At 35.4% G+C, this 19,328-nt stretch overlaps 1 protein-coding gene across 1 annotated transcript; it reads left to right on the plus strand.

Annotated features, from left to right (window-relative positions):
* The first annotated feature begins 1,652 nt into the window (after positions 1 to 1,652).
* Positions 1,653 to 17,574, plus strand: LOC114385360 (macro domain-containing protein XCC3184). The gene is made up of 8 exons (XM_028345406.1): positions 1,653 to 1,961; positions 2,041 to 2,089; positions 15,180 to 15,282; positions 15,447 to 15,542; positions 15,677 to 15,751; positions 16,171 to 16,240; positions 17,058 to 17,138; positions 17,229 to 17,574. Exons 1-7 carry the CDS (start codon positions 1,719 to 1,721, stop codon positions 17,130 to 17,132), a joined length of 711 nt encoding a protein of 236 aa, XP_028201207.1. The 5' UTR covers positions 1,653 to 1,718; the 3' UTR covers positions 17,133 to 17,138; positions 17,229 to 17,574.
* Positions 17,575 to 19,328: the final 1,754 nt, after the last annotated feature.

Here is a 19,328-nt window from a genome sequence, read left to right on the forward strand (position 1 = left end):
AATTATTTTCAATAAATTATAATTTATATCAATAGAATAAAATTTTATATATTGCATCTTTTTCGTAATTTAATGTTGATAATAATTTTCTTATATCTTATGTGTACAATTAAACTTTAATTACTTTTATTCAATAGTATTTAATATTTTTTCAAAACATATAATTTAATTTAATAATTAAATTTATTATTACAAAAACTCTTATCATATGTATTGCATGGATAACTTAACTAGTTATTATATATAATTAGAATCTCTTAACGCGGACAACAAATTATACACCCTCCATCATATATTAGTCTTAAATATTACGTGAGAAATTAGATTATAATTTATCACGATGATTATTTTATATTAAAAAAGAATATAATTATAGTTTATTAGTATCCTTTATTACTTGAAATTTTCGTACAACTATATTAATTATAATTGATTGACAAGTTCCTAATATTATCACTTGGGGGCATTTGTTGCATAAATATTTTTTTATTTCTAAAAATAAAACATGAAAATGTTATTTCTAGTATTTAATAAAAATGTGTTTAATTAACTATAAAATTGATTTAAAATATTTTAATACTTCTAAGAATAATTAAAAAATATGTTTAATTAAATGATTTTTTTTCTTGAATATATATTATAATTACTAAAATATTCTTATGTTAAAGATGTTACTAAAATATAAATATACATATCCCAACCACATCACACAAGGAAGAATTGACCATGACCTCATCACATGGTTAGTGATATCACCAAAACTAACGAAGTGTTGTTACCCAGCCAAGAAGGCCACTACCACATCACGCACGCCATTACAGGAAAAAAACTTACCAAATCTGAAAAAAGGAAGACCCGTCGAGGCAAACAACGTATATGTACGAAGACAAAACAATATGGCACGTGAACACATGGAACACGATATGTGACTAAAAAAAATTTGAATTTATATGTCTAATTTTATAGACTTGAATACACATATTGCATACCTATTGAAACAGAAAATCTGACCCCTTCAGTGATTTCGTGGAGAGAGGAGCAGATTTGTCTGTTAAAAGAGGAGAATGGAGAGAAAACTAAAATCTATTGTGGGTAAAATTGGATTGGAGGTAAATAAAAATTCAAAGAATGACCATTTTAAGAAGAACCAAAATTAGAGTACATGCATGAAAGTTATTAAGAGAGAAATGTGATAGTATGTAAGAAGAAAATATATATGTATTTATTCACTAAAGAAGATTTTTGTTTGATAAGAATAAATATTTTTTATTTCTTTTGCATGAGATTTAATATTGGTTGAAGATAGAATTATTATTTATGAAAATAAAAAACATATCCAAAATTAATTATTTTATAATAAATGTGAGATTATTTTTTCCTCATCTATTTTTTGGGCTAACAGTTTTACATGTGAAACAAATGTCCCCTTAATCAAATCAATCATTAATTATTTTAAATTTCAAATTTATTAATTATACGCAAAAATGATAACTTAAAATATATTTATTATCAAATTTTTAATTTTATTTTAATTTTTATGATTATTTTAGTATAATTAAAATTACTAAAATGATATTTAAAATTTGGGGAGAAAAATTTAGGCTTGGTGTATAATAAAAGATGAGGGAGCTCTGCCCCAACCCCATTCAGGAAAAAAGAAAAATGAGAAAAAAAAAACTAAAAGTACAAAATAATATGTAGATAGAAACGGACTCAAAATGCGTGCCATTTTCTCAGGTTCCCGATTTGCACTAAAATTTGGGTGGAACACAACTTCAAAGGGTAACCTGAGCCTGAGGAGATTCCGTTTGTGTGCAAGTGCAATGGACGCAGCAGCAACAGTAGGTAGGGTTTCCAATGGCGGCGGCGTAGTTCGCTTCCCGTTATCTGCATCGAGCGCTTTATTCATGCAGAAAGGAGACATCACCAAATGGTCCATCGATGGTTCCACCGACGCAATTGTACGTAACCGTTCCTCTCTCTCTACTCAGAGAATAGAATCGCACGTGCATCGCCTGATATTGATCTCCTCTCCTGCAGGTAAATCCTGCTAACGAGAGAATGCTTGGTGGTGGTGGTGCTGATGGAGGTAACTCATTTCTTGTACTTGTTGATAATAATGCTTTGTTACGGTTTAGGGAAGAATGGGTAAAGTTGCATTGAATCAATTAGTTAGTGTTAAGAGACTAACTGGAACTAACTAAACTGAATCTAAAACAGAAAAGTAATTGTTCACATAATAACAGTGGTTATTACTATCCTAACACCCCGCTCAACCTGGAGAGTGATCATATTGAGATTGTATGAAGTCAAAAGAGACCAAAGAAGAAGATAATTTTTCTAACCACTGCCTGCTATCCTGTTTGAGTCCATAAAGGGACTTGGTGAGGTGGCACACTTGATTAGAAAACTGAGGAAACAAACCAGGTGGCAACTCCATGTAGACTTCCTCATGAAGATCTCCATGGGGGAAAGCATTGTCCACGTCCAGTTGCTGTAAAACTAAAATCCATCCTTGAGCAGCTGCAACAGATAACTGTAAACGAACTCTAGAGTATGTAAACTTTAGCTACTGGAGAAAAAGTGTCCAGAAAGTCAACTCCATCTTGTTGGGTGTATCCTTTAGCTACAAACTGAGCTTCGTAGTGCTTGATGGTACCATCCACTTTGTGTTTAATTTTGTAAACCCACCTGCAACCAGTAGGAACTTTTCTTGGAGACAATTCAGTTAGATATAATGTGTTATTTAATCCTAGAGTATGTAATTCATCCTTCATAGCTTTGGTCCAGACCTCAGAAATTTTGGCTTGGTTGTACGTTTTAGCTTCAGTGACATTGGAAATGGCAAGTGTATATTTAAGATTAGAAGGAGAAAGAATGATATGACAAAACTGAAGACAGGGGATATGCTATATTACCTGTAGATGAGGATGCATTGGGTGTGGCTGAGTTGCATAGGTGGTGGTGAAAATCTTTTAAGTACTCAGGGGGCTTGCGATATCTAGAGGATCTGCAAAGAATGGGTAGTGGAGAATATGGTGAAGGAATATGATTATTAGAAGACAGCGGTACAGTATGCGGCTGAGAAGCGAAAATTAATGATGGGGGGACAGTTTGTGAGACAGGATCAAGAAGAAAGTCAAAACATTGAGGTTCTGGTGAAAAGGATGTAGAAGTTGGTTCTAATGAAAGTGGAATGTGGAAAGATGTGTTCATACTTCATAAAACATGACATTGTGAGAAATAGAAATTTCTCTAGAATGAAGGTCAAAGACCATGAAGCCTTTAGTACCAAACTTCAATCCAAGAAAGATACACCTCAAGCTCTACAGGATCAAACTTGGATCTACCCTGATCTAAAGTGAACACAGAGCATAAAGAGCCAAAAACTTTGAGGTCCAAGAGCGTAGGTGAATCATGGTGCAACAATTCAAAAGGAGACCTGTATCCTAATGTGGTAGAAGGAATCCTATTAATAAAATGAGCAACATGAGTTACGGCATAGGACCAGAATGCTTTAGGCAAATTTGCCTGAAATAAAAGACTCCTAGCCACATTTAAAATGTGGCGATGCTTTCTTTCGGCAACTGAATTTTTATGTGGAGTGGCAACACATGAAGTTTGGTACAAAATGCCAAACATGACATAGAATTCAGGGTACTGAATGCAGTGCCATTGTTCTGCCATTATCAGAACAATGGCTTTAACAGTGAAAGCAAATTGAGTTTTATAGATTTTGCATAGAAACTATGTCTCTTGGATGACCACACAAAGCCTTTAATAATAATGAGCAAATATGATCAATATTGATTACATAGGATCAATCAAATAATGAGAGTAATAAGGAATAAATCCCTAATTGTTATCTAATAATAAATAATAGAATATTATGTAATCTAATACTCCCTCTCAAGTTGGAGCATATATGTGATATGATCCAAGCTTGTTACAAATGTGGTAAACCTACTAGTAAGGAAAGGCGGTTCAAGTCATGCAGCTGTGTCGAATAAATGATGGCTCGACAACAGTCAACGGAGGCCTGCAGTTATGACGGGTAATGTTCACCAGTGAAAAGAGTATGCATTGAAAGCATAAGATGCATGCACGTGGGGGCACATGTTGCGTCAGATGGTAGCGCCGGCATCTAGGTCATCAAAGACAGGCGACGATGGTTGCATGTAGGCAAAGACGAAAGGGCGTTGGGAAGGCTGCCAAACAAGGGCAGAGGTGCAGCGTGGTATTGTTCACCGTGATGAGTTTAGTGAGGCTATTAACTTTTGGACAGAAATAATGTTGAAAGTGAATTCAGGAATGTAAAGCATATCATATAATTGTCTTTGATAAAGTGAGAGAGAAAATTTAGAGAGAGAACTAATATTATTTCACACTGAAAAAAGTAGTTAGAGTTAGTTACAAAGGAGGTATATATAGACCTCTAAACCTGTGAACTAATAGTAACAAAAACTAATTGCCTAACACCAGTGGGGTGCTGTTAGCAAAAGCTAACAGCCCTTACGAACATATTACCTACAAACATATTACAAAATTGTTTTCACAGTTATACAAACATATACTCTAATACCCCCCTAGATAGCTTGCAATTAGAGACCATGGGGGAGGAAATAGAATGAGCTTCAGCCATGTGAGTTTTGTGGAGTAAATCACGATTATATTTGCTCTGAGTCATCATTATAGAGTTATTAGGTAGGTACTTGATCTCTATGCCCAAAAATAATCCAAGTGACCAAGTTGCTTAAGAGAGAAGGCAGTGTGCAGTTTGGTTGTGAGCTGCTGAATATGAGAAGTAGAGCTGCCTGTGATGATGATATCATCCACGTAAACTAAAAGATAGACAATATGCACCTGATGCCTGTAGATGAACAGAGAAGAGTCACATTTCCTTCCCACAAAACCAAACTGGAGTAGAGCAGATTTCAGCTTATCAAACCATTGCCTTGGGGATTGTTTCAAGCCATAAAGGGCCTTGTTGAGCTTGCAGACCAGGGACCTATCTGCAACCTCAAAACATAGTTGTCAAGACCGGCGTAGCGGAGCGGAGCGGCCGACCCCAAAATTGGGATAGCGGATAGCGGGATGACCGCTATTGTAATGTCTTTTTATATATGTTAAATAATTAATAATATGTATGTATATAAGTTCAAAAACAGAAAAATAACTGAATACATAGTTACTTAAACAAAAGTTAGTAGAAAGTCAAGCAAATAAAGGGCTTAAAGCCTTAGTCCCTCTAACATAAAGCCTAAAGTAACTATAATAATAGACAAGTATACATTAAAATTCAAATAGACAAATGCAAGTTTCTTAATACTAAATTACTAATCAGAATCTTCATCCTCTTCAAGATCCAAATCATTGTGTTGTTGAAATCCATCACTCTCACTAGCATTAGAATTGTACTCTTCTTCCCCCTCATCTTCATTCTCTTCTTCCACTTCCACTTGACTCAGCAACATCTAACCAATTCAAATCATCATCATCAAAAACCAAATCATTACTAGCTTCTTCTCCTTCCAATTCTCCCAATAACCACTCATTGCTATCATCAATATCATTTAAAGCAATAGGATCAATCACATCATGACACTCAAAGCGATCTAGAAGAGCTTGATTATACTTAACATAAACCAAATCTTGAAGCTTTTGGTGCTCAAGCCTACTTCTCTTCTTTGAGTGAATCTATAATAATTTAAAAAACATGAATGCTAGTTACTTAGTTTCAATTTCAGCTTCTAAAGTTTCATAATTTAAAAAAACATGAATGTTAGTTACTTACATGCTCAAAGGTCTCCAATTACGCTCACATCCTGATGAGCTACAAGTCAAACTTAGAACTTTAATGGCAATGGTTTGCAAGTGTGGTGTTTTTCCTTCATACAATTTCCACCACTCAGCTGTAAAATGCAATTCATATGCATTAGCATTTACACAGATTATTAATTAATCATTCAAATTTATAAGTGAATTTTTCCACTTACCAAGAGATATTTTAGTCCTTGCTTTCATTGCTGCAGTCATACCAAACCTCTCTCCAGCCCTTTTATACACTAGCAATTGTTTGTGAACTTCAACTACAAAATCATCATCTTCACTAAGCTTATCAATACATTTGTAGAGGCCATCCACCACTTCATTATCACTGTCAATGTTTGGATTGGTGTAAAAGAACTTTGGATTTAGATAATAATCCGCTGCATGCAAAGGGTGGTGAAGTTGGCAATCCCATCTTTTATTAATGATTACAAGGATATCCATATACTTTCTTTCATTGTTATTGAAAGCTCTTTGGCCCTATCCATTGCTTCATAAATGAAACCTATTGCAGGTTTTTTTTCATTATTCACCAACCTCAACACACTTACAAGAGGCCCCATAGCCTTTAAAGCATAAACAACATCATTCCAAAATGATGGCATAAGAACAACATCTGTTGCTTGCTTCCCCTTGGGCTCTTTAGCTGCCCTAGACTTCAACCATTCATCTGAAGTAAACATCCTTCTAAGATTGGCCTTTTGCTTATGCAATCTTTGCAAAGTTAAGAAAGTGGTAGCAAATCTTGTAACTCCATGTCTCACTAATTCAGTTTTTTGTGTGAATTTTCTCATGGTGTTCAAAGCCAATGTATGGTTGTAAATGTAGCCTACAAGCTTAATGCCTCTTTGTATAACCCTTTTTACTTTTGGGATCTTTCCAATATCTTCTAGCATCAAGTCAAGACAATGTGCAGCACATGGAGTCCAAAATATTTTTGGTCTCGTGACTTGTAAAATTTTACCTAAAAAGACCAAAATCAATTAACTTGTATGAGTAGTGTAACAATTAAAAGTTATAACTATAAAAAAAAACTTCATTAAGTATGATTGAATTCTCACCCGCCAACACATAATTACTTCCATTGTCCGTCACCACTTGAATAACATTCTTTTCTCCAATCTCCTCAACAAAGCTATCCAAAAGCTCAAAGATCTTCTGACCAGTCTTCATGTATTCTGAAGCATCCACACTCAAATTGTGTTCCCAACGAACAATTTACCAAAAAGTTAATCAAAGTTTTATTCTTCCTATCCGTCCAACCATCTGACATAATTGAACACCTATATTTGATTCGCTCCTCCTCATGACCCCTCAATAAGCCCTTTATGTATTCCAACTCTTTTTTAAGGAGTGGAACTCTCAATTCATGATAGCTTGGAGGCTTTAAATGAGGACCATAGGTTCCAATCGCCTCAATCATCAACTTGAAACTTTTTGATTTAGCAACATTGAATGGTATTCCATTCCTAAAAAAGAAACGAGCAATGTACTGAACTGCCCTGTCTCTTGCAGCCTTGTTATAAGTTTCATTTACACTTGATTGTCTCATGGTTTTTCCTAATTTGATACTTTCTTCAGGTGCTTTGGAGAACAAAAAATCAATAGGGCCTTTTTTAGTTGTGATCCTCTTATTGGAAGCAGTTGAGGAGGCTTCATTTGATGTTGTTGGACGCTTCTTTCCACTTTTAAGTCTTGCAATCTCTAGGATCCCATCTTCCTCTTCCTCGTCTTCTTCTTACATTGCCTCCATGTATGCTGCAATTTCAGCTATTTTCTTCTCATAAGCAGCAATCTTTTCTAATTTAACATCCTCCGGTACTTTTTTGCAAGAACCCACATCTCCTTTTATTTGAAGTTGATGTCTTTTTGCTCTAGAAATTCCTCTCGTAGTCGTTTTGTGACAAAAATCACAGGTTACACTCTTCCTGTTATTTTTATCCTTTAAATTGTTCCATTTCCAAAAGACATCTACCCTATCACCGGTAGGCTTGAACATTGAAGACCCCTCTGAATTCAACATTCCAGTAGACTAAAGTCTAAAGCACAGTAAGGAGACTAAAGCACTACAACCAAATAAAAAATTACATAAAAAATTAAATGACCTGATTTTTTCAACATTTCGAAAATTAAACAATCATATTGGTTTTTGTTGTGAAATTAGTAAGGCTTAGACTTGTGACGAAGTATTTTATGATACATAAGAAAACTTGCATTTTAGTTTTGAAATTCACTTAATCAAGTTTTTTGTTCCATATTTTTCTCAAAGTTTAACATGTCTTTTGTCGACTAAAATTCTACACTCTATTATGTAAATAAATAGTGTCACTCCCTAATGCTAGAGTTCTTACTTGAACAGCAAAAATTTGTGAACTAATTGACACAAACCATTCACAGCTACAGCCAAAGCCAAAAATTAGTAAGTAACAAGGTAAAAATTAATTATCAAAATTTAAGAATTAAATTCACTATTTTGGTTACTTCTCACACTCACAGATAAAGAAGTTGCAATATATTTTGTCTCAAATTCTTCCTTTGTTGAGCATTTGAAACATAGGGAACAATCCCAAATCTTTTTAAATTCTTTGGCTTTCATTTTTTGCACACATGGATCAACAAGTGGATAACAACTTTGCTGAGACTGTTCCTCAATTTTTTATTGTTGATTCAACACTTTGCTATGACAATTCTAGAATCTAGCATATGTGGCAAACAAAAGTGTCACATGACAGGTGGATAACAACTACTTCATGCTACAGGTGGAGACTAGGCACTAGCTACCTGAAAAATGAATCAAATTCATATACAAAAAAAAAATCACAGTCACACAAAAAAAATCACAGCGCAGACACCCAAGACCCAATAGCAACGTAAGACCAAAAAAATCCCCATCGCATGTCTTCCTCACCTCAAGCAAGGGGGCGGCGGCGCGGCGCAGTCGCAGGATGAAGACTCGCGTGCTCCTGGGCGTCGGGTCGCAGCTTCGCCGGGTGCAGAGTCGTCGTCGGAGTCGCCGGACGGGGTTGTCGGAGTCGCCGGACGGGGTTGTCGGAGTCGCAGGTCGAGGTTGCAGTCGCAGCTTCAATGGAGACAAGGGTTTCTCCTTCTCGAGCCAGCCAAACAACGCGATCGGGGAGGGATGAAGAACTTGGCTAGGTAATACAAAAAAAAACCAAAAATACCCTCACTTTCTTGCATTAAGTGAGGGCATTTTCGGGCGTCACTGTAGCGCGTGAAATTTTCGTCCAAATCCCGCCCCGTGCCGCCGCTTTAGCGGCTGCGACGGCCGCTACTCTGAACCACCCCGCTTCTCCTGCCTCCGTCGCGGTAGGGTGCCTTGCCGCACCGCGCCGCCGCGATAGCGGCCGCGACGGCTGCTATTAACAACATAGCCTGAAAAACCAGGAGGAGGCAGTCATAAATATAGACTCCTCAAGAAACCATTTAGAAAAACATTATTCACATCAAGCTAAAATAACACCCACCCATGTGCAAGAGTAAGGGTGAGAACAATACAAATGGTGATAGGCTTCAAAGCCATGAACTTAATGAAAACCCTTGGCTACCAACCTTGCTTTGAACATGTTGATGGAACCATCAGCATTTTCCTTCACTCTGAAAACACACTTACACCCAATAGCCTGTCTATTAGAAGGTAGGGGAACTAAGTCCCAAGTTTTGTTTTTCAGCAAAGCATCATAATCTTGTTGCATGGCAGCAAACCAATCGACATTTTCCAGGGCTTGTTTCACAGTTTTGGGTTCAGGATGAGCAACAAATAAAGAAGGATGCAGTCTAGGATTGTGAATTCTAGACTTGGACCTTGTTTGCATAGGATGAGTGTTAGCAGGGATAGAATTAGGTATTGGAACAGACTCAGAAGAAGGTTCACTAAGGGTGGTGGACTTTGAAGTTTGAGGATGGACAGAGGTAGACTTAGAAGAAGTGGATGGATGGGAGACAAGAAGGGAGACTGTAGGAGGGTGAAGTGGAATAGGGGAAAAACCAGGGGAAACACAAGGTGCAGAAGGGGAATGAGGAGACAGTTGAGAAGATTGAGGTGTAGGAACCACATAGGGTAGAGACAGGTTAGGATTAAGAATGAAATAAGAATCAAGACTCTTTATTGAGTTAGAAGAGGAGGGAAATAAGTCAGAGTAAGGAAACCTCTATTCATTAAACAAAACATCTTCGGAAATGTAAATTTTGTCAGTTGAAGACAGACATATATAGCCTTTGCGAGAGGAGGAATACCCCAAAAACAGACACTCTTGAGAAGAAAAGTTAAGTTTGTGTGTATGGTAAGGCCTCAACAAAGGAAAACAGGCACAACCAAAGGTTTTAAGAAATTGAAAATCAGGGTCCTTGTTGAAAAGAGTAACAAAAGAAATGGCAAAGTCGAGGGAAGCAGTAGGAAGTCTATTAATTAAATAGACAACAGTAGTAAAGGTGTAGTCCCAAATCTGTAAGGGTAAAGATGCATGGTGTAACAATGTAAGGCCCAAGTCAACTATATGTCTGGGTTTTCTTTCAACCACACCATTTTGATGATAAGTGTGGGAACAAATGAGTCTGTGAGAGATGCCATAGGAGGTTAGTAGAGCAGAGAAAGGTCTGCGTTTATCCCCAGTCAGATTCAACACTTTTCATTTTAGTGTTAAGTTGTAGTTCAACCATTGATTTAAAAGCTTGAAAAACAGAAAGAGTTCAATCATTGGTTTAAAAGCTTGAAATATCCAAGTGTACCCAAAAAAGGCATCAATAAAGGATACATAAGTATTTAAAACCAGCATAGGAAGTCAAGTGAGAGGGTCCCCACAAATATGTGAAAATAAGCTCCAAAGGAGAGTAAACAGAAGTAGAAGTGTGAGATGGTAATCTGTGAGACTTTCCCATGCAACAGGAGGAGCAAAAGTTTGAAATTTTCTAATTAGATGGGGAAATATTACAATGATTGAAGATTAGCTTCATTACATGACTATTAGGATGACCTAACCTAGCATGCCAAAGACTAACAGTACTAGGCAAAGAAACAACAAGATTGGAAGCTACATTAGAGTTTTTATTAACAGCAGTAGCTGTACTAGTCAATCCATTATCTGAAGTTGATGTTGAAGTAGACAACAACAGGGGAGAGTTGTCTTGAAGCTTGAGGTTATGAAAAGAGTAAAGACCAACAACACCAATAACTCCTTGAAGAAGGAGTTTATTGGTCTCCTGAGATTTCTCAAAATAGAAGTGAGGGTGAAATTAAAAGAAAACAAAATTATCTTTAGCAAACTGACTCACTCAACAAATTTTTTGATATTGAAGAAACATGTAATAACTTGGGAAGTTTAAAGGTTATGTGAGAGTCATTAGGGGACACAAGAAGAGGAACCAACACCAGAGATACTTAAACCTTCACCATTTCCTATGAAAATTTGATCAAGTCCATCTAAGTGAGTGAATTGCTTGATATTTTGTGATTCACCAGTCACATGTAAGCTAGCACTAGAGTCTGGAATCCAAGTGGAGCTAGCATGACCATTTCTATGAGAGGAGGAATTGGTAAGCATAGCACTGGGTTGATTGGATGTTGGAACAGTAGGCTTGGAATTGGGATTAGTCCAAGTATTGGAAGTTCTGACAGAACCAGAGGAGTAGGGAATTGGTTGAAGGGTGGCAGGATCAAAGAAAGTGAATGATTTATGAGGCTGAAAACTCATTAGACCAAAAGTGACAGACATTTGCAATGTGGCCGTATTTAAGGCAAATCTGACACTGAAAATTGGCAAACCGGCCACCATCTCGACCCTTGCTGGAGCCACCACGACTATGTTTGGCACCGCAATCAGGAAAACTGTCACAACCATCACGGCTGCGGCCATACGCTCCTCTAGAGCCGCCAAAATCACCAGATTTGTATGAATTGGAGTGCGAATAGCCTTGAGCCCTTGACTGTAATTCTAGGATGGAGAACTCAGCGCTTGAGTTTCTTTATTGTAGCGAACAAGGTGAGTTTCATGACCGTAAAACAAGGCCTCAATCTCGGCGATGGACGGAGTACGCTTCTTGCTCTCAATGACAGAGATCACCAGCGCATAATCGGACGGGAGTCCTTCAAGAAGCGCGCACATATTTCTCATGATGAACTGAAACTCTAACACCAACAAGCTCATAGATATTCATCAATGGATTTACCTTAAAACGAAACTGCATGAGATTTCGTATGGAGGTTAAAATACTTGTGAATCTTTTGCCAAACTTGAAAGGAATGATTCGAACCAAGGACACACGACAGAACTGACTTCGAGAGAGTGGATTGAAGCCAAACAAGGAGTGTTTGGTCCTGAACTTCCCAAGCTTCTTACTCAGGATTCACACGATCAGCTATGCGATCATCTTCCGTGAGATAGTGAGGCGGAACAATTGGATTGACGACGAAACACTGTAGTTTAAGCTATTTGAGAACCGGTTCGACATGCTGTCACCAATGGAGATAGTTCGAATCATTGAGCTTCTTGGTGATGGAGTTTGGAAAGGATTGATAGACAAAATTCAAAGGAGCGGAAGCCATGGATGAACGGATTTGGAACTTGTGAAGACATGAACACTACGAAAAATTGGCTCTAGATACCATCTTTGATAAAATGAGAGTAAGAAAGAAAATTTAGAGAGAGAACTGATATTATTTCGCACTAAAAGAAGTCAGTTATAGTTAGTTACAAAAGAAGTATATATAGACCTTTGAACCTCTGAACTAATAGTAACAGAAACTAACTGCCTAACAGCAGTGGGGTGCTGTTAGCAAAAGCTAACAGCCCTTACGAGCATATTACCTACTGCCTAACACCAGTGAGGTGCTGTTAGCAAAAGCAAACAGCCCTTACGAGCATATTACCTACTGCCTAACACCAGTGAGGTGCTGTTAGCAAAAGCTAACAGCCCTTACAAACATATTACAAAACTGTTTTCACAGTTATACAAACATATACTCGAATAAATTGGAATGCATCAGAAAACTGAATGGTGCCTGAATGTGTAGCTGTTACCAAAGTGCCATTGGATTGGGAAACATAACAGTGATTGGTTTTATGGTATGAGAGGTGACAAAGTAAGACGTGGTATGAGTGACATGGTCTGTGGCACCAGTATCAAGTATCCCTTTGGAAGAACTGGGAACAAAATTACCTTGACTTGTGTTTAGGATTTGCTGCTATGTGAGTATTGTACTTGATTCGGATTTTGTAAAGTTAGTTATTCAGCTGTCCTTGACGGCTGGCACCTAACTAACTAGAAACTTGCTGTGCAAGCCTTAGAATCTTCCTCTACAAGCTTGTGTAACTTGCTCTGCAAGTCTCACAGCTCTATATAAGCTACAGTGTAACTGAAAACAGTTGGGAATAATATCAGAGTTCATAGATTTCACAAATTCTCTCTCTCTCTCACTCACTTTTTCTCTCTCTCTTTTCGATTATTCTTTTCTATTTGCTGCTGAGTAGATGACTCACCGACAAAGTGGGAATTGGTTTGGAGGACTATGTGAGGTTGGATCTTGCTGTGTTGCAGGCTTGCAGCATGCTTAGCAGCTGTTGCACTTGTTCAAGAGTGAATTGACTTGTGTATTGTTGTTGGTTGGTTGGTGGTATCTTTCTGAATTGACCGAGGCAAAGTTTTATCAGTTTCAAGTGAATTTGCTCCTTCCTCTGACACTGTGCAACTATTTACAGTGCTTATCCTTAGGCTTATAGCCAGGGGGTAAACAATGCTTAACCCAACACTGACTACAGTTTGGCCATGTTTATTACAGTAGGCACACTGCTTGCTTGTGTAATTGTTACTTCTTCCATGAGAAGATCGACTTCCTCCTCTTCCATTTCCTCTTCCCTGTGGTTTCCAACCATTTTGATTCTCAATGGAGCTAGAAAGAACTCTAGAATTATTAAGACTACCTCCAGTCAGTTGTCTTTCTTGTTGCAAAACAAGAAAATATACTCTGTTGATTGATGGTAAAGGCTCCATCAACAATATTTGTGTTTTCATAGAATTGTAGACCTCTGCCTATCCTTTTAGAAAACTCATCACATTCTCTGAATCCCTGTATTGTTTCACTGTCTTCACTAAATTGCAGCTACAGCGAACCGCACAAGTGCAGCTCAGAGTAGGTTGCAACTCCTCCAACTCGTCCCACAAGGTCTCCAACTCGTCTCATGCGAAATGATCACCTTTCAAAATTGCCCTTTCAGATCTTCCCATAGCATTCTGGCATCGTCAATATACACCTTGCTTGGTGCTATTTTTGGAATTTGGGTTCTAGTGATACAAGAAATCACCATGACATTGCATCGTTCCCATGCATCATAGATCGAACTACTCTGATACGGAATAGAAATCGTTTGGTCAACGAACTTAAACTTATTCTTTGACAGCAAAGCTCTTCTCATGGCACGATTCTATGAATTTTTTAGCCATTCAAAGGTGGAGTAACAAGAACCATACCTGGATTCTCTCCAGGATGCTGATAATAGGGACTTGAAACCTTCTGCAATTCATCGAGAGCATTTTGCAATTCTGATTCTGCATTTTTCATGATCGAAAGACCTAAAAGAAACAAGACGAAGAAGAGTGTTTGACTTGCTGAGGATGCTAATGGTGCGGAAGCAAATCTGATACCATATTACGTTTAGAGAAGAATGAGTAAAGTTGCATTGAGTCAAGGGAGAATTACAGCTTATATAGTTAGTTAGTGTTAACTCTAACTGCAACTGACTAAACTGAATCTATACAAGTCATAACGGAAAACTAATTGTTCACATAACAGTGGTTATTACTTATCCTAACAAATTTGGTAGTAAAAAATGAAAAGTATTTATTTCTCTTGTTAAGGGGTGCTGCACTATCTAATGCACTTTGTTTGTCATGCTCTCCCCGGTTAGTTAAAAGAATAAACTATCAATGTATGAACTTTTCTCCTAAATAGTCTTTAAGATAACGAAATTATATAAATAGTTCCTAAATTATTGACATTTTAGTCTCTAACTTTTACTAGCATTGAGGGACTGATTTGAAAGATTTTTCAATAGAGACAATGTTGCATGATTCCTAATACTCAAGGTAATTATTTTACTGTAGAGACTTTACAGATTATTTAGGAGAGTAGTACTTTAAGGATGAAATTGATGGATTATTCTTGTTAAAATTCATTGAAAACTACAAAATTATGAGTGAGATTCATTAAATAAGAAGTGGATCCTCACAATTTTGTGATTTTCATCAAATTTTGTTCTAAGAGAGTATTAGAAAGAGTACACTACATAGTGTCTTACTAGCATTTGTCTTGTTTTAATGGGTGTGACCTCTGCTTTCAGCTATACATAGAGCTGCAGGCCCACAACTTGTTGAAGCATGCCGCACTGTACCTGAAATTAGGCCTGGAGTTCGGTGCCCCACAGGGGAAGCCAGGATCACACCGTGAGTTCTTCTATTTTAGCACATGTAGATGTGCTTATCAAAATACTTCTAGAATTGAAAAAGTTTGGTCTTTACTTTTTAGAAATTGAAGCTTGTTTACAAAAGCTAAAATCACCTTAACAAGCTCTGCTTGTCTCTCAGACCATATAGTTGTTAATCTGCAGTGGTTTTATGCTGCCTGCTTCTCATGTTATTCACACTGTTGGCCCAATATACAGTGCTGATATTAATCCTGCTGCCTCTCTGGCAAGTGCTTACAGGTAGTCTTTTTAAAGATGTGCTTGTGCAGCTATTTTTCATCGTCTTTGAATCAGCAATATATATTTCATTTTGTGTTTTGATTCGTAGTCATTACACTTGATTGAGACATTTGTATTGTCTAATTGATTTCCAGGAATACTTTGATGGTTGCGAAAGAAAACAACATTCAGTATATAGCATTCCCAGCCATATCATGTGGTGTCTATGGGTAGGTTTATATGCTGACAAACACTCGCATGCCATTCTAATTTAGCCATTCTTCATATGTTGATCATCAGCATTGGTCCCATGGCAAGAGAAGAATAGTGTGAAACTTAAGGTTTGCGACATAGCCTGAGATCTAATTGTCTTTCATGGTGGAATCCTGAACAAAGTTATTTCCATCATGGCTATTCATTTAAAAAATTTGATCAGTGGAACAAAACAAAGCTAAAAATGCTGGAAAAATTCATGGCAGGATACCTGTCCAAGTAATACGATAGCCATGCTATTTGTTATGATGACTAATATAATCTGTTCTCAAACCTAATAATTTCAATCTGTTGCCTCTCAAATCTAGTGCTCCCTTTGATTTTTTAGTAGACCCAAGACTTTTCATTACAATTGTATAACGCCGCTTTGTTTCAGATACCCTTATGATGAAGCTGCTACAGTGGCAATTTCTACCATCAAAGAATTTCCAAATGACTTTAAGGAGGTAAGACATTACATATTTAATTGGTCTGAATTTTTGTATGAATAAATATACATTTCAAATAGATGTGACTGTGGCTTTGTCTTTGAGTTTCATTGAAGTTTGACAAATTTAAGACCCAAAGTGTAGCACTATGATCACTTCAATTTCATTGTGTTTGGAATCTCTAAGCTTGTCTTTGGTAGAGGGAGGAAGGAGAGAAATAGAGAATAAATGTGGAGGGTCCAACGTGGGTCCCACACTTTCAAATATCTCTCTTCTATTTCCATCCTCTCAATCAAACACGCCATAAAAGGTGGAATTTATTTGATATGTTTTAGTAATTAAATCCAGTCAAAACTAACCAGATTTGAGTGAAATTTTAGATATATAGAACTGTAATCAAAATGTTTTCAAAAATCAAATATTCTTTTTGAATAACATTTTGAAGGATTTTATTTCAAAATCATGTTAGTTCCTATTTCAGATCTTGTCAAATTTATTTCCCACTTGTTTTAATTGGAGTTGATATGTGCTGGATCCATGTCTATTCAATGCTATTACAAATTGCTTTTGCGTCATTTTGAATTTTTGACATGAAAATCTTTCAGTACGTGGATCTGAAACATGTGTCCAAACACGTTATTCATTTAAAATCAAATCAATTCTTATTTTGCAACTTTTCAGGAAAGATAGCATTTATTTAAATCAATTCCCAATTTTGTGGTTCCAAATATCCTTACACTTGTAGATACTAATGATAAATTTTTGTAGCTAATAAGATGGTGTTTCTGTGATTAGGGTTTTGGAATAAGTAATTACGTTTAAATGTTTATTTCAGGTCCACTTTGTTCTATTCTCCCCTGATATTTATGACATTTGGTCAAACAAGGTGGAGGAGTTGTTGAAAGATTAATATGCTGTGAGTATCTACAATTTAAAATTATTTACTTATCTTTAATTAAATATAAATGTTTTTAATTATATACTTATCGTCAATTTAAATTTGAAGGACGCATTAAGGAGCTTCTGGTATGGGATAATGCGGTGTGGAAGTCTGGTTTGTGCAGTATATGGAATATTATGCAGCAATTTTGTTTTTTTTCTTCAGATCCGTGTGTTGCTACGGTCTAAGGATAAATGAGATCTATGGTGTGTGTGTGGTTGGGCGGGGGGTTATGATGGGTTGTGGACTAATTTTTATGTGTAGCTGAGGGTGTATAGTTGCAATTTTTTTAAGGGTACTGTGCTTTGAAAATATTCTGTACTCGTTGTTAAACAGAGTTACGAAATTCTGTTTTTCCTTTAAAAAAAATGTTTTAAATTAGGGTATAGATTTATTATTACTTTCCAAAAAATTATAGTATGAGTAGTGTGATTATGTTTTGGGGGGTTTTAAGTCAAGACGAGGTTTGTGGAAACAAAATTACATGGAAAAAAACCCAAGTCAAGGATTGATATGGAAACCACTAGCACGACACAAGGTTTGCGTGAGGTCGTAGATAGCACCACACAAGGCCGTATTTTGTTTTGTAGGAGTAAGAGGATTTGATGAGGAATAGAGGCTTGAATAACTATATTAGAATAAAAACAGAAATGTAATCTAATAATTTTATATGCAGTCACATTGTTTAAGATAAGGACAGAAACTTGACTTAATAATTTTATAAGCTGTCACATTTTCTATTTCATCTCTTAACTTCCAAATGGTGGGAGAACGAATTCATCTCTTACCTCCCAAATGATATTTATGTACCACGATATTGATTAGTTTTTAATTCAATGGTTAGGTGATACTTATGGTCTTTGACTTAAAAAAAAAGTGGGAGGAAAACAAAAATGAGATTAACCAACTATAAAAAAATATAATTTTATTCCATTGCATGTAATTTTTTTACAAATCCAAACTAAGATATAATTTGATTCGAGTTTTCCTCCTCTCACTAATTCATAGCCTTTTGTCTCCTAGAAGCAAGGTATCCCTAACAAATATATGCCACCTTCCTCCAATCAATTATTTTGAATTCTTAGCTGATTCTACTAGCTATTTTGTCTAGCGACTAAGACCTCTAGCACCACGGTTGGCAGCACAAAAATAAAAGTAAAAATTCGAAGACCATAAGGAGGAACAAGAATACTTCTAAAGTCAACCTCTGACTTTGATGTCATTGGTGCTATGTACAAATCAAAAAATCAGCAACATAATTATTTTGTTTAGTTAATTTTATAAATACTATTTTACATATATCATTAGTAAAAAGTTATTAATTTTTTTGAGTTATAAAATTTATAAATTAAAATAAAATATTTCATATTTAAATATATTTAATATTTAATTTTATTATAAAATTTTATTTTACTATAAATTAATAAATTATTATATATAATAATCTGTTTTGTTTTATTATAATTTAAAAAATACAAAAAATAATATATATATATATATATATATATATGTATCATTTAAAAAAATTATTTAATGTAATTTATGCATATTAATTAAATTTAAAATAATATTTAAATTATCTAAAAAAATTCAAAATAATAATTTATTACTTATTATAATTAAAAGTCGATCTTTAGATTTTTTTTACCTGGGACAAAATCGTAAATAAGACTCCTTATATATTGGTGTTAAAAAAATAAAAATAGATTGCATTAAAAAATAGACAAAATATTTAATTAAAAATAATATTGTTATTACATAAATGAATAACAATTTTACAAATTTCCAAAAAATATTTAACATTTTTTTATTTTATTGTACTCTTTATGTTATAATCTATCATTCAATTTATATTTATAAAAATAAATACATGCATATAAATATCTATATTTAAGATTACCCCCTAAAAAAAATACACACAATATGTGTGCATAATTTTGTAATGATTTTATACAATTTCTTCGTTTCCTTTCTATTTTCTATTTTTCTTTCTTGTTAGATCTTTTATTACAACTCATTCATTCTCTCTCTCTTATTTCTCTTATCACTCAAGATAGTTACCACTCCCAAAAAATATAAATATATAATTTGTAATAAATTTTAAGATCTCTATGTTTTCTTAAATTTTCATTAATAACAAATAAATTAAAACAATCTTATTTCATA

The sequence above is a fragment of the Glycine soja genome, chromosome 14, assembly GCF_004193775.1.
Source record: "Glycine soja cultivar W05 chromosome 14, ASM419377v2, whole genome shotgun sequence".
NCBI lineage: Eukaryota > Viridiplantae > Streptophyta > Magnoliopsida > Fabales > Fabaceae > Glycine > Glycine soja.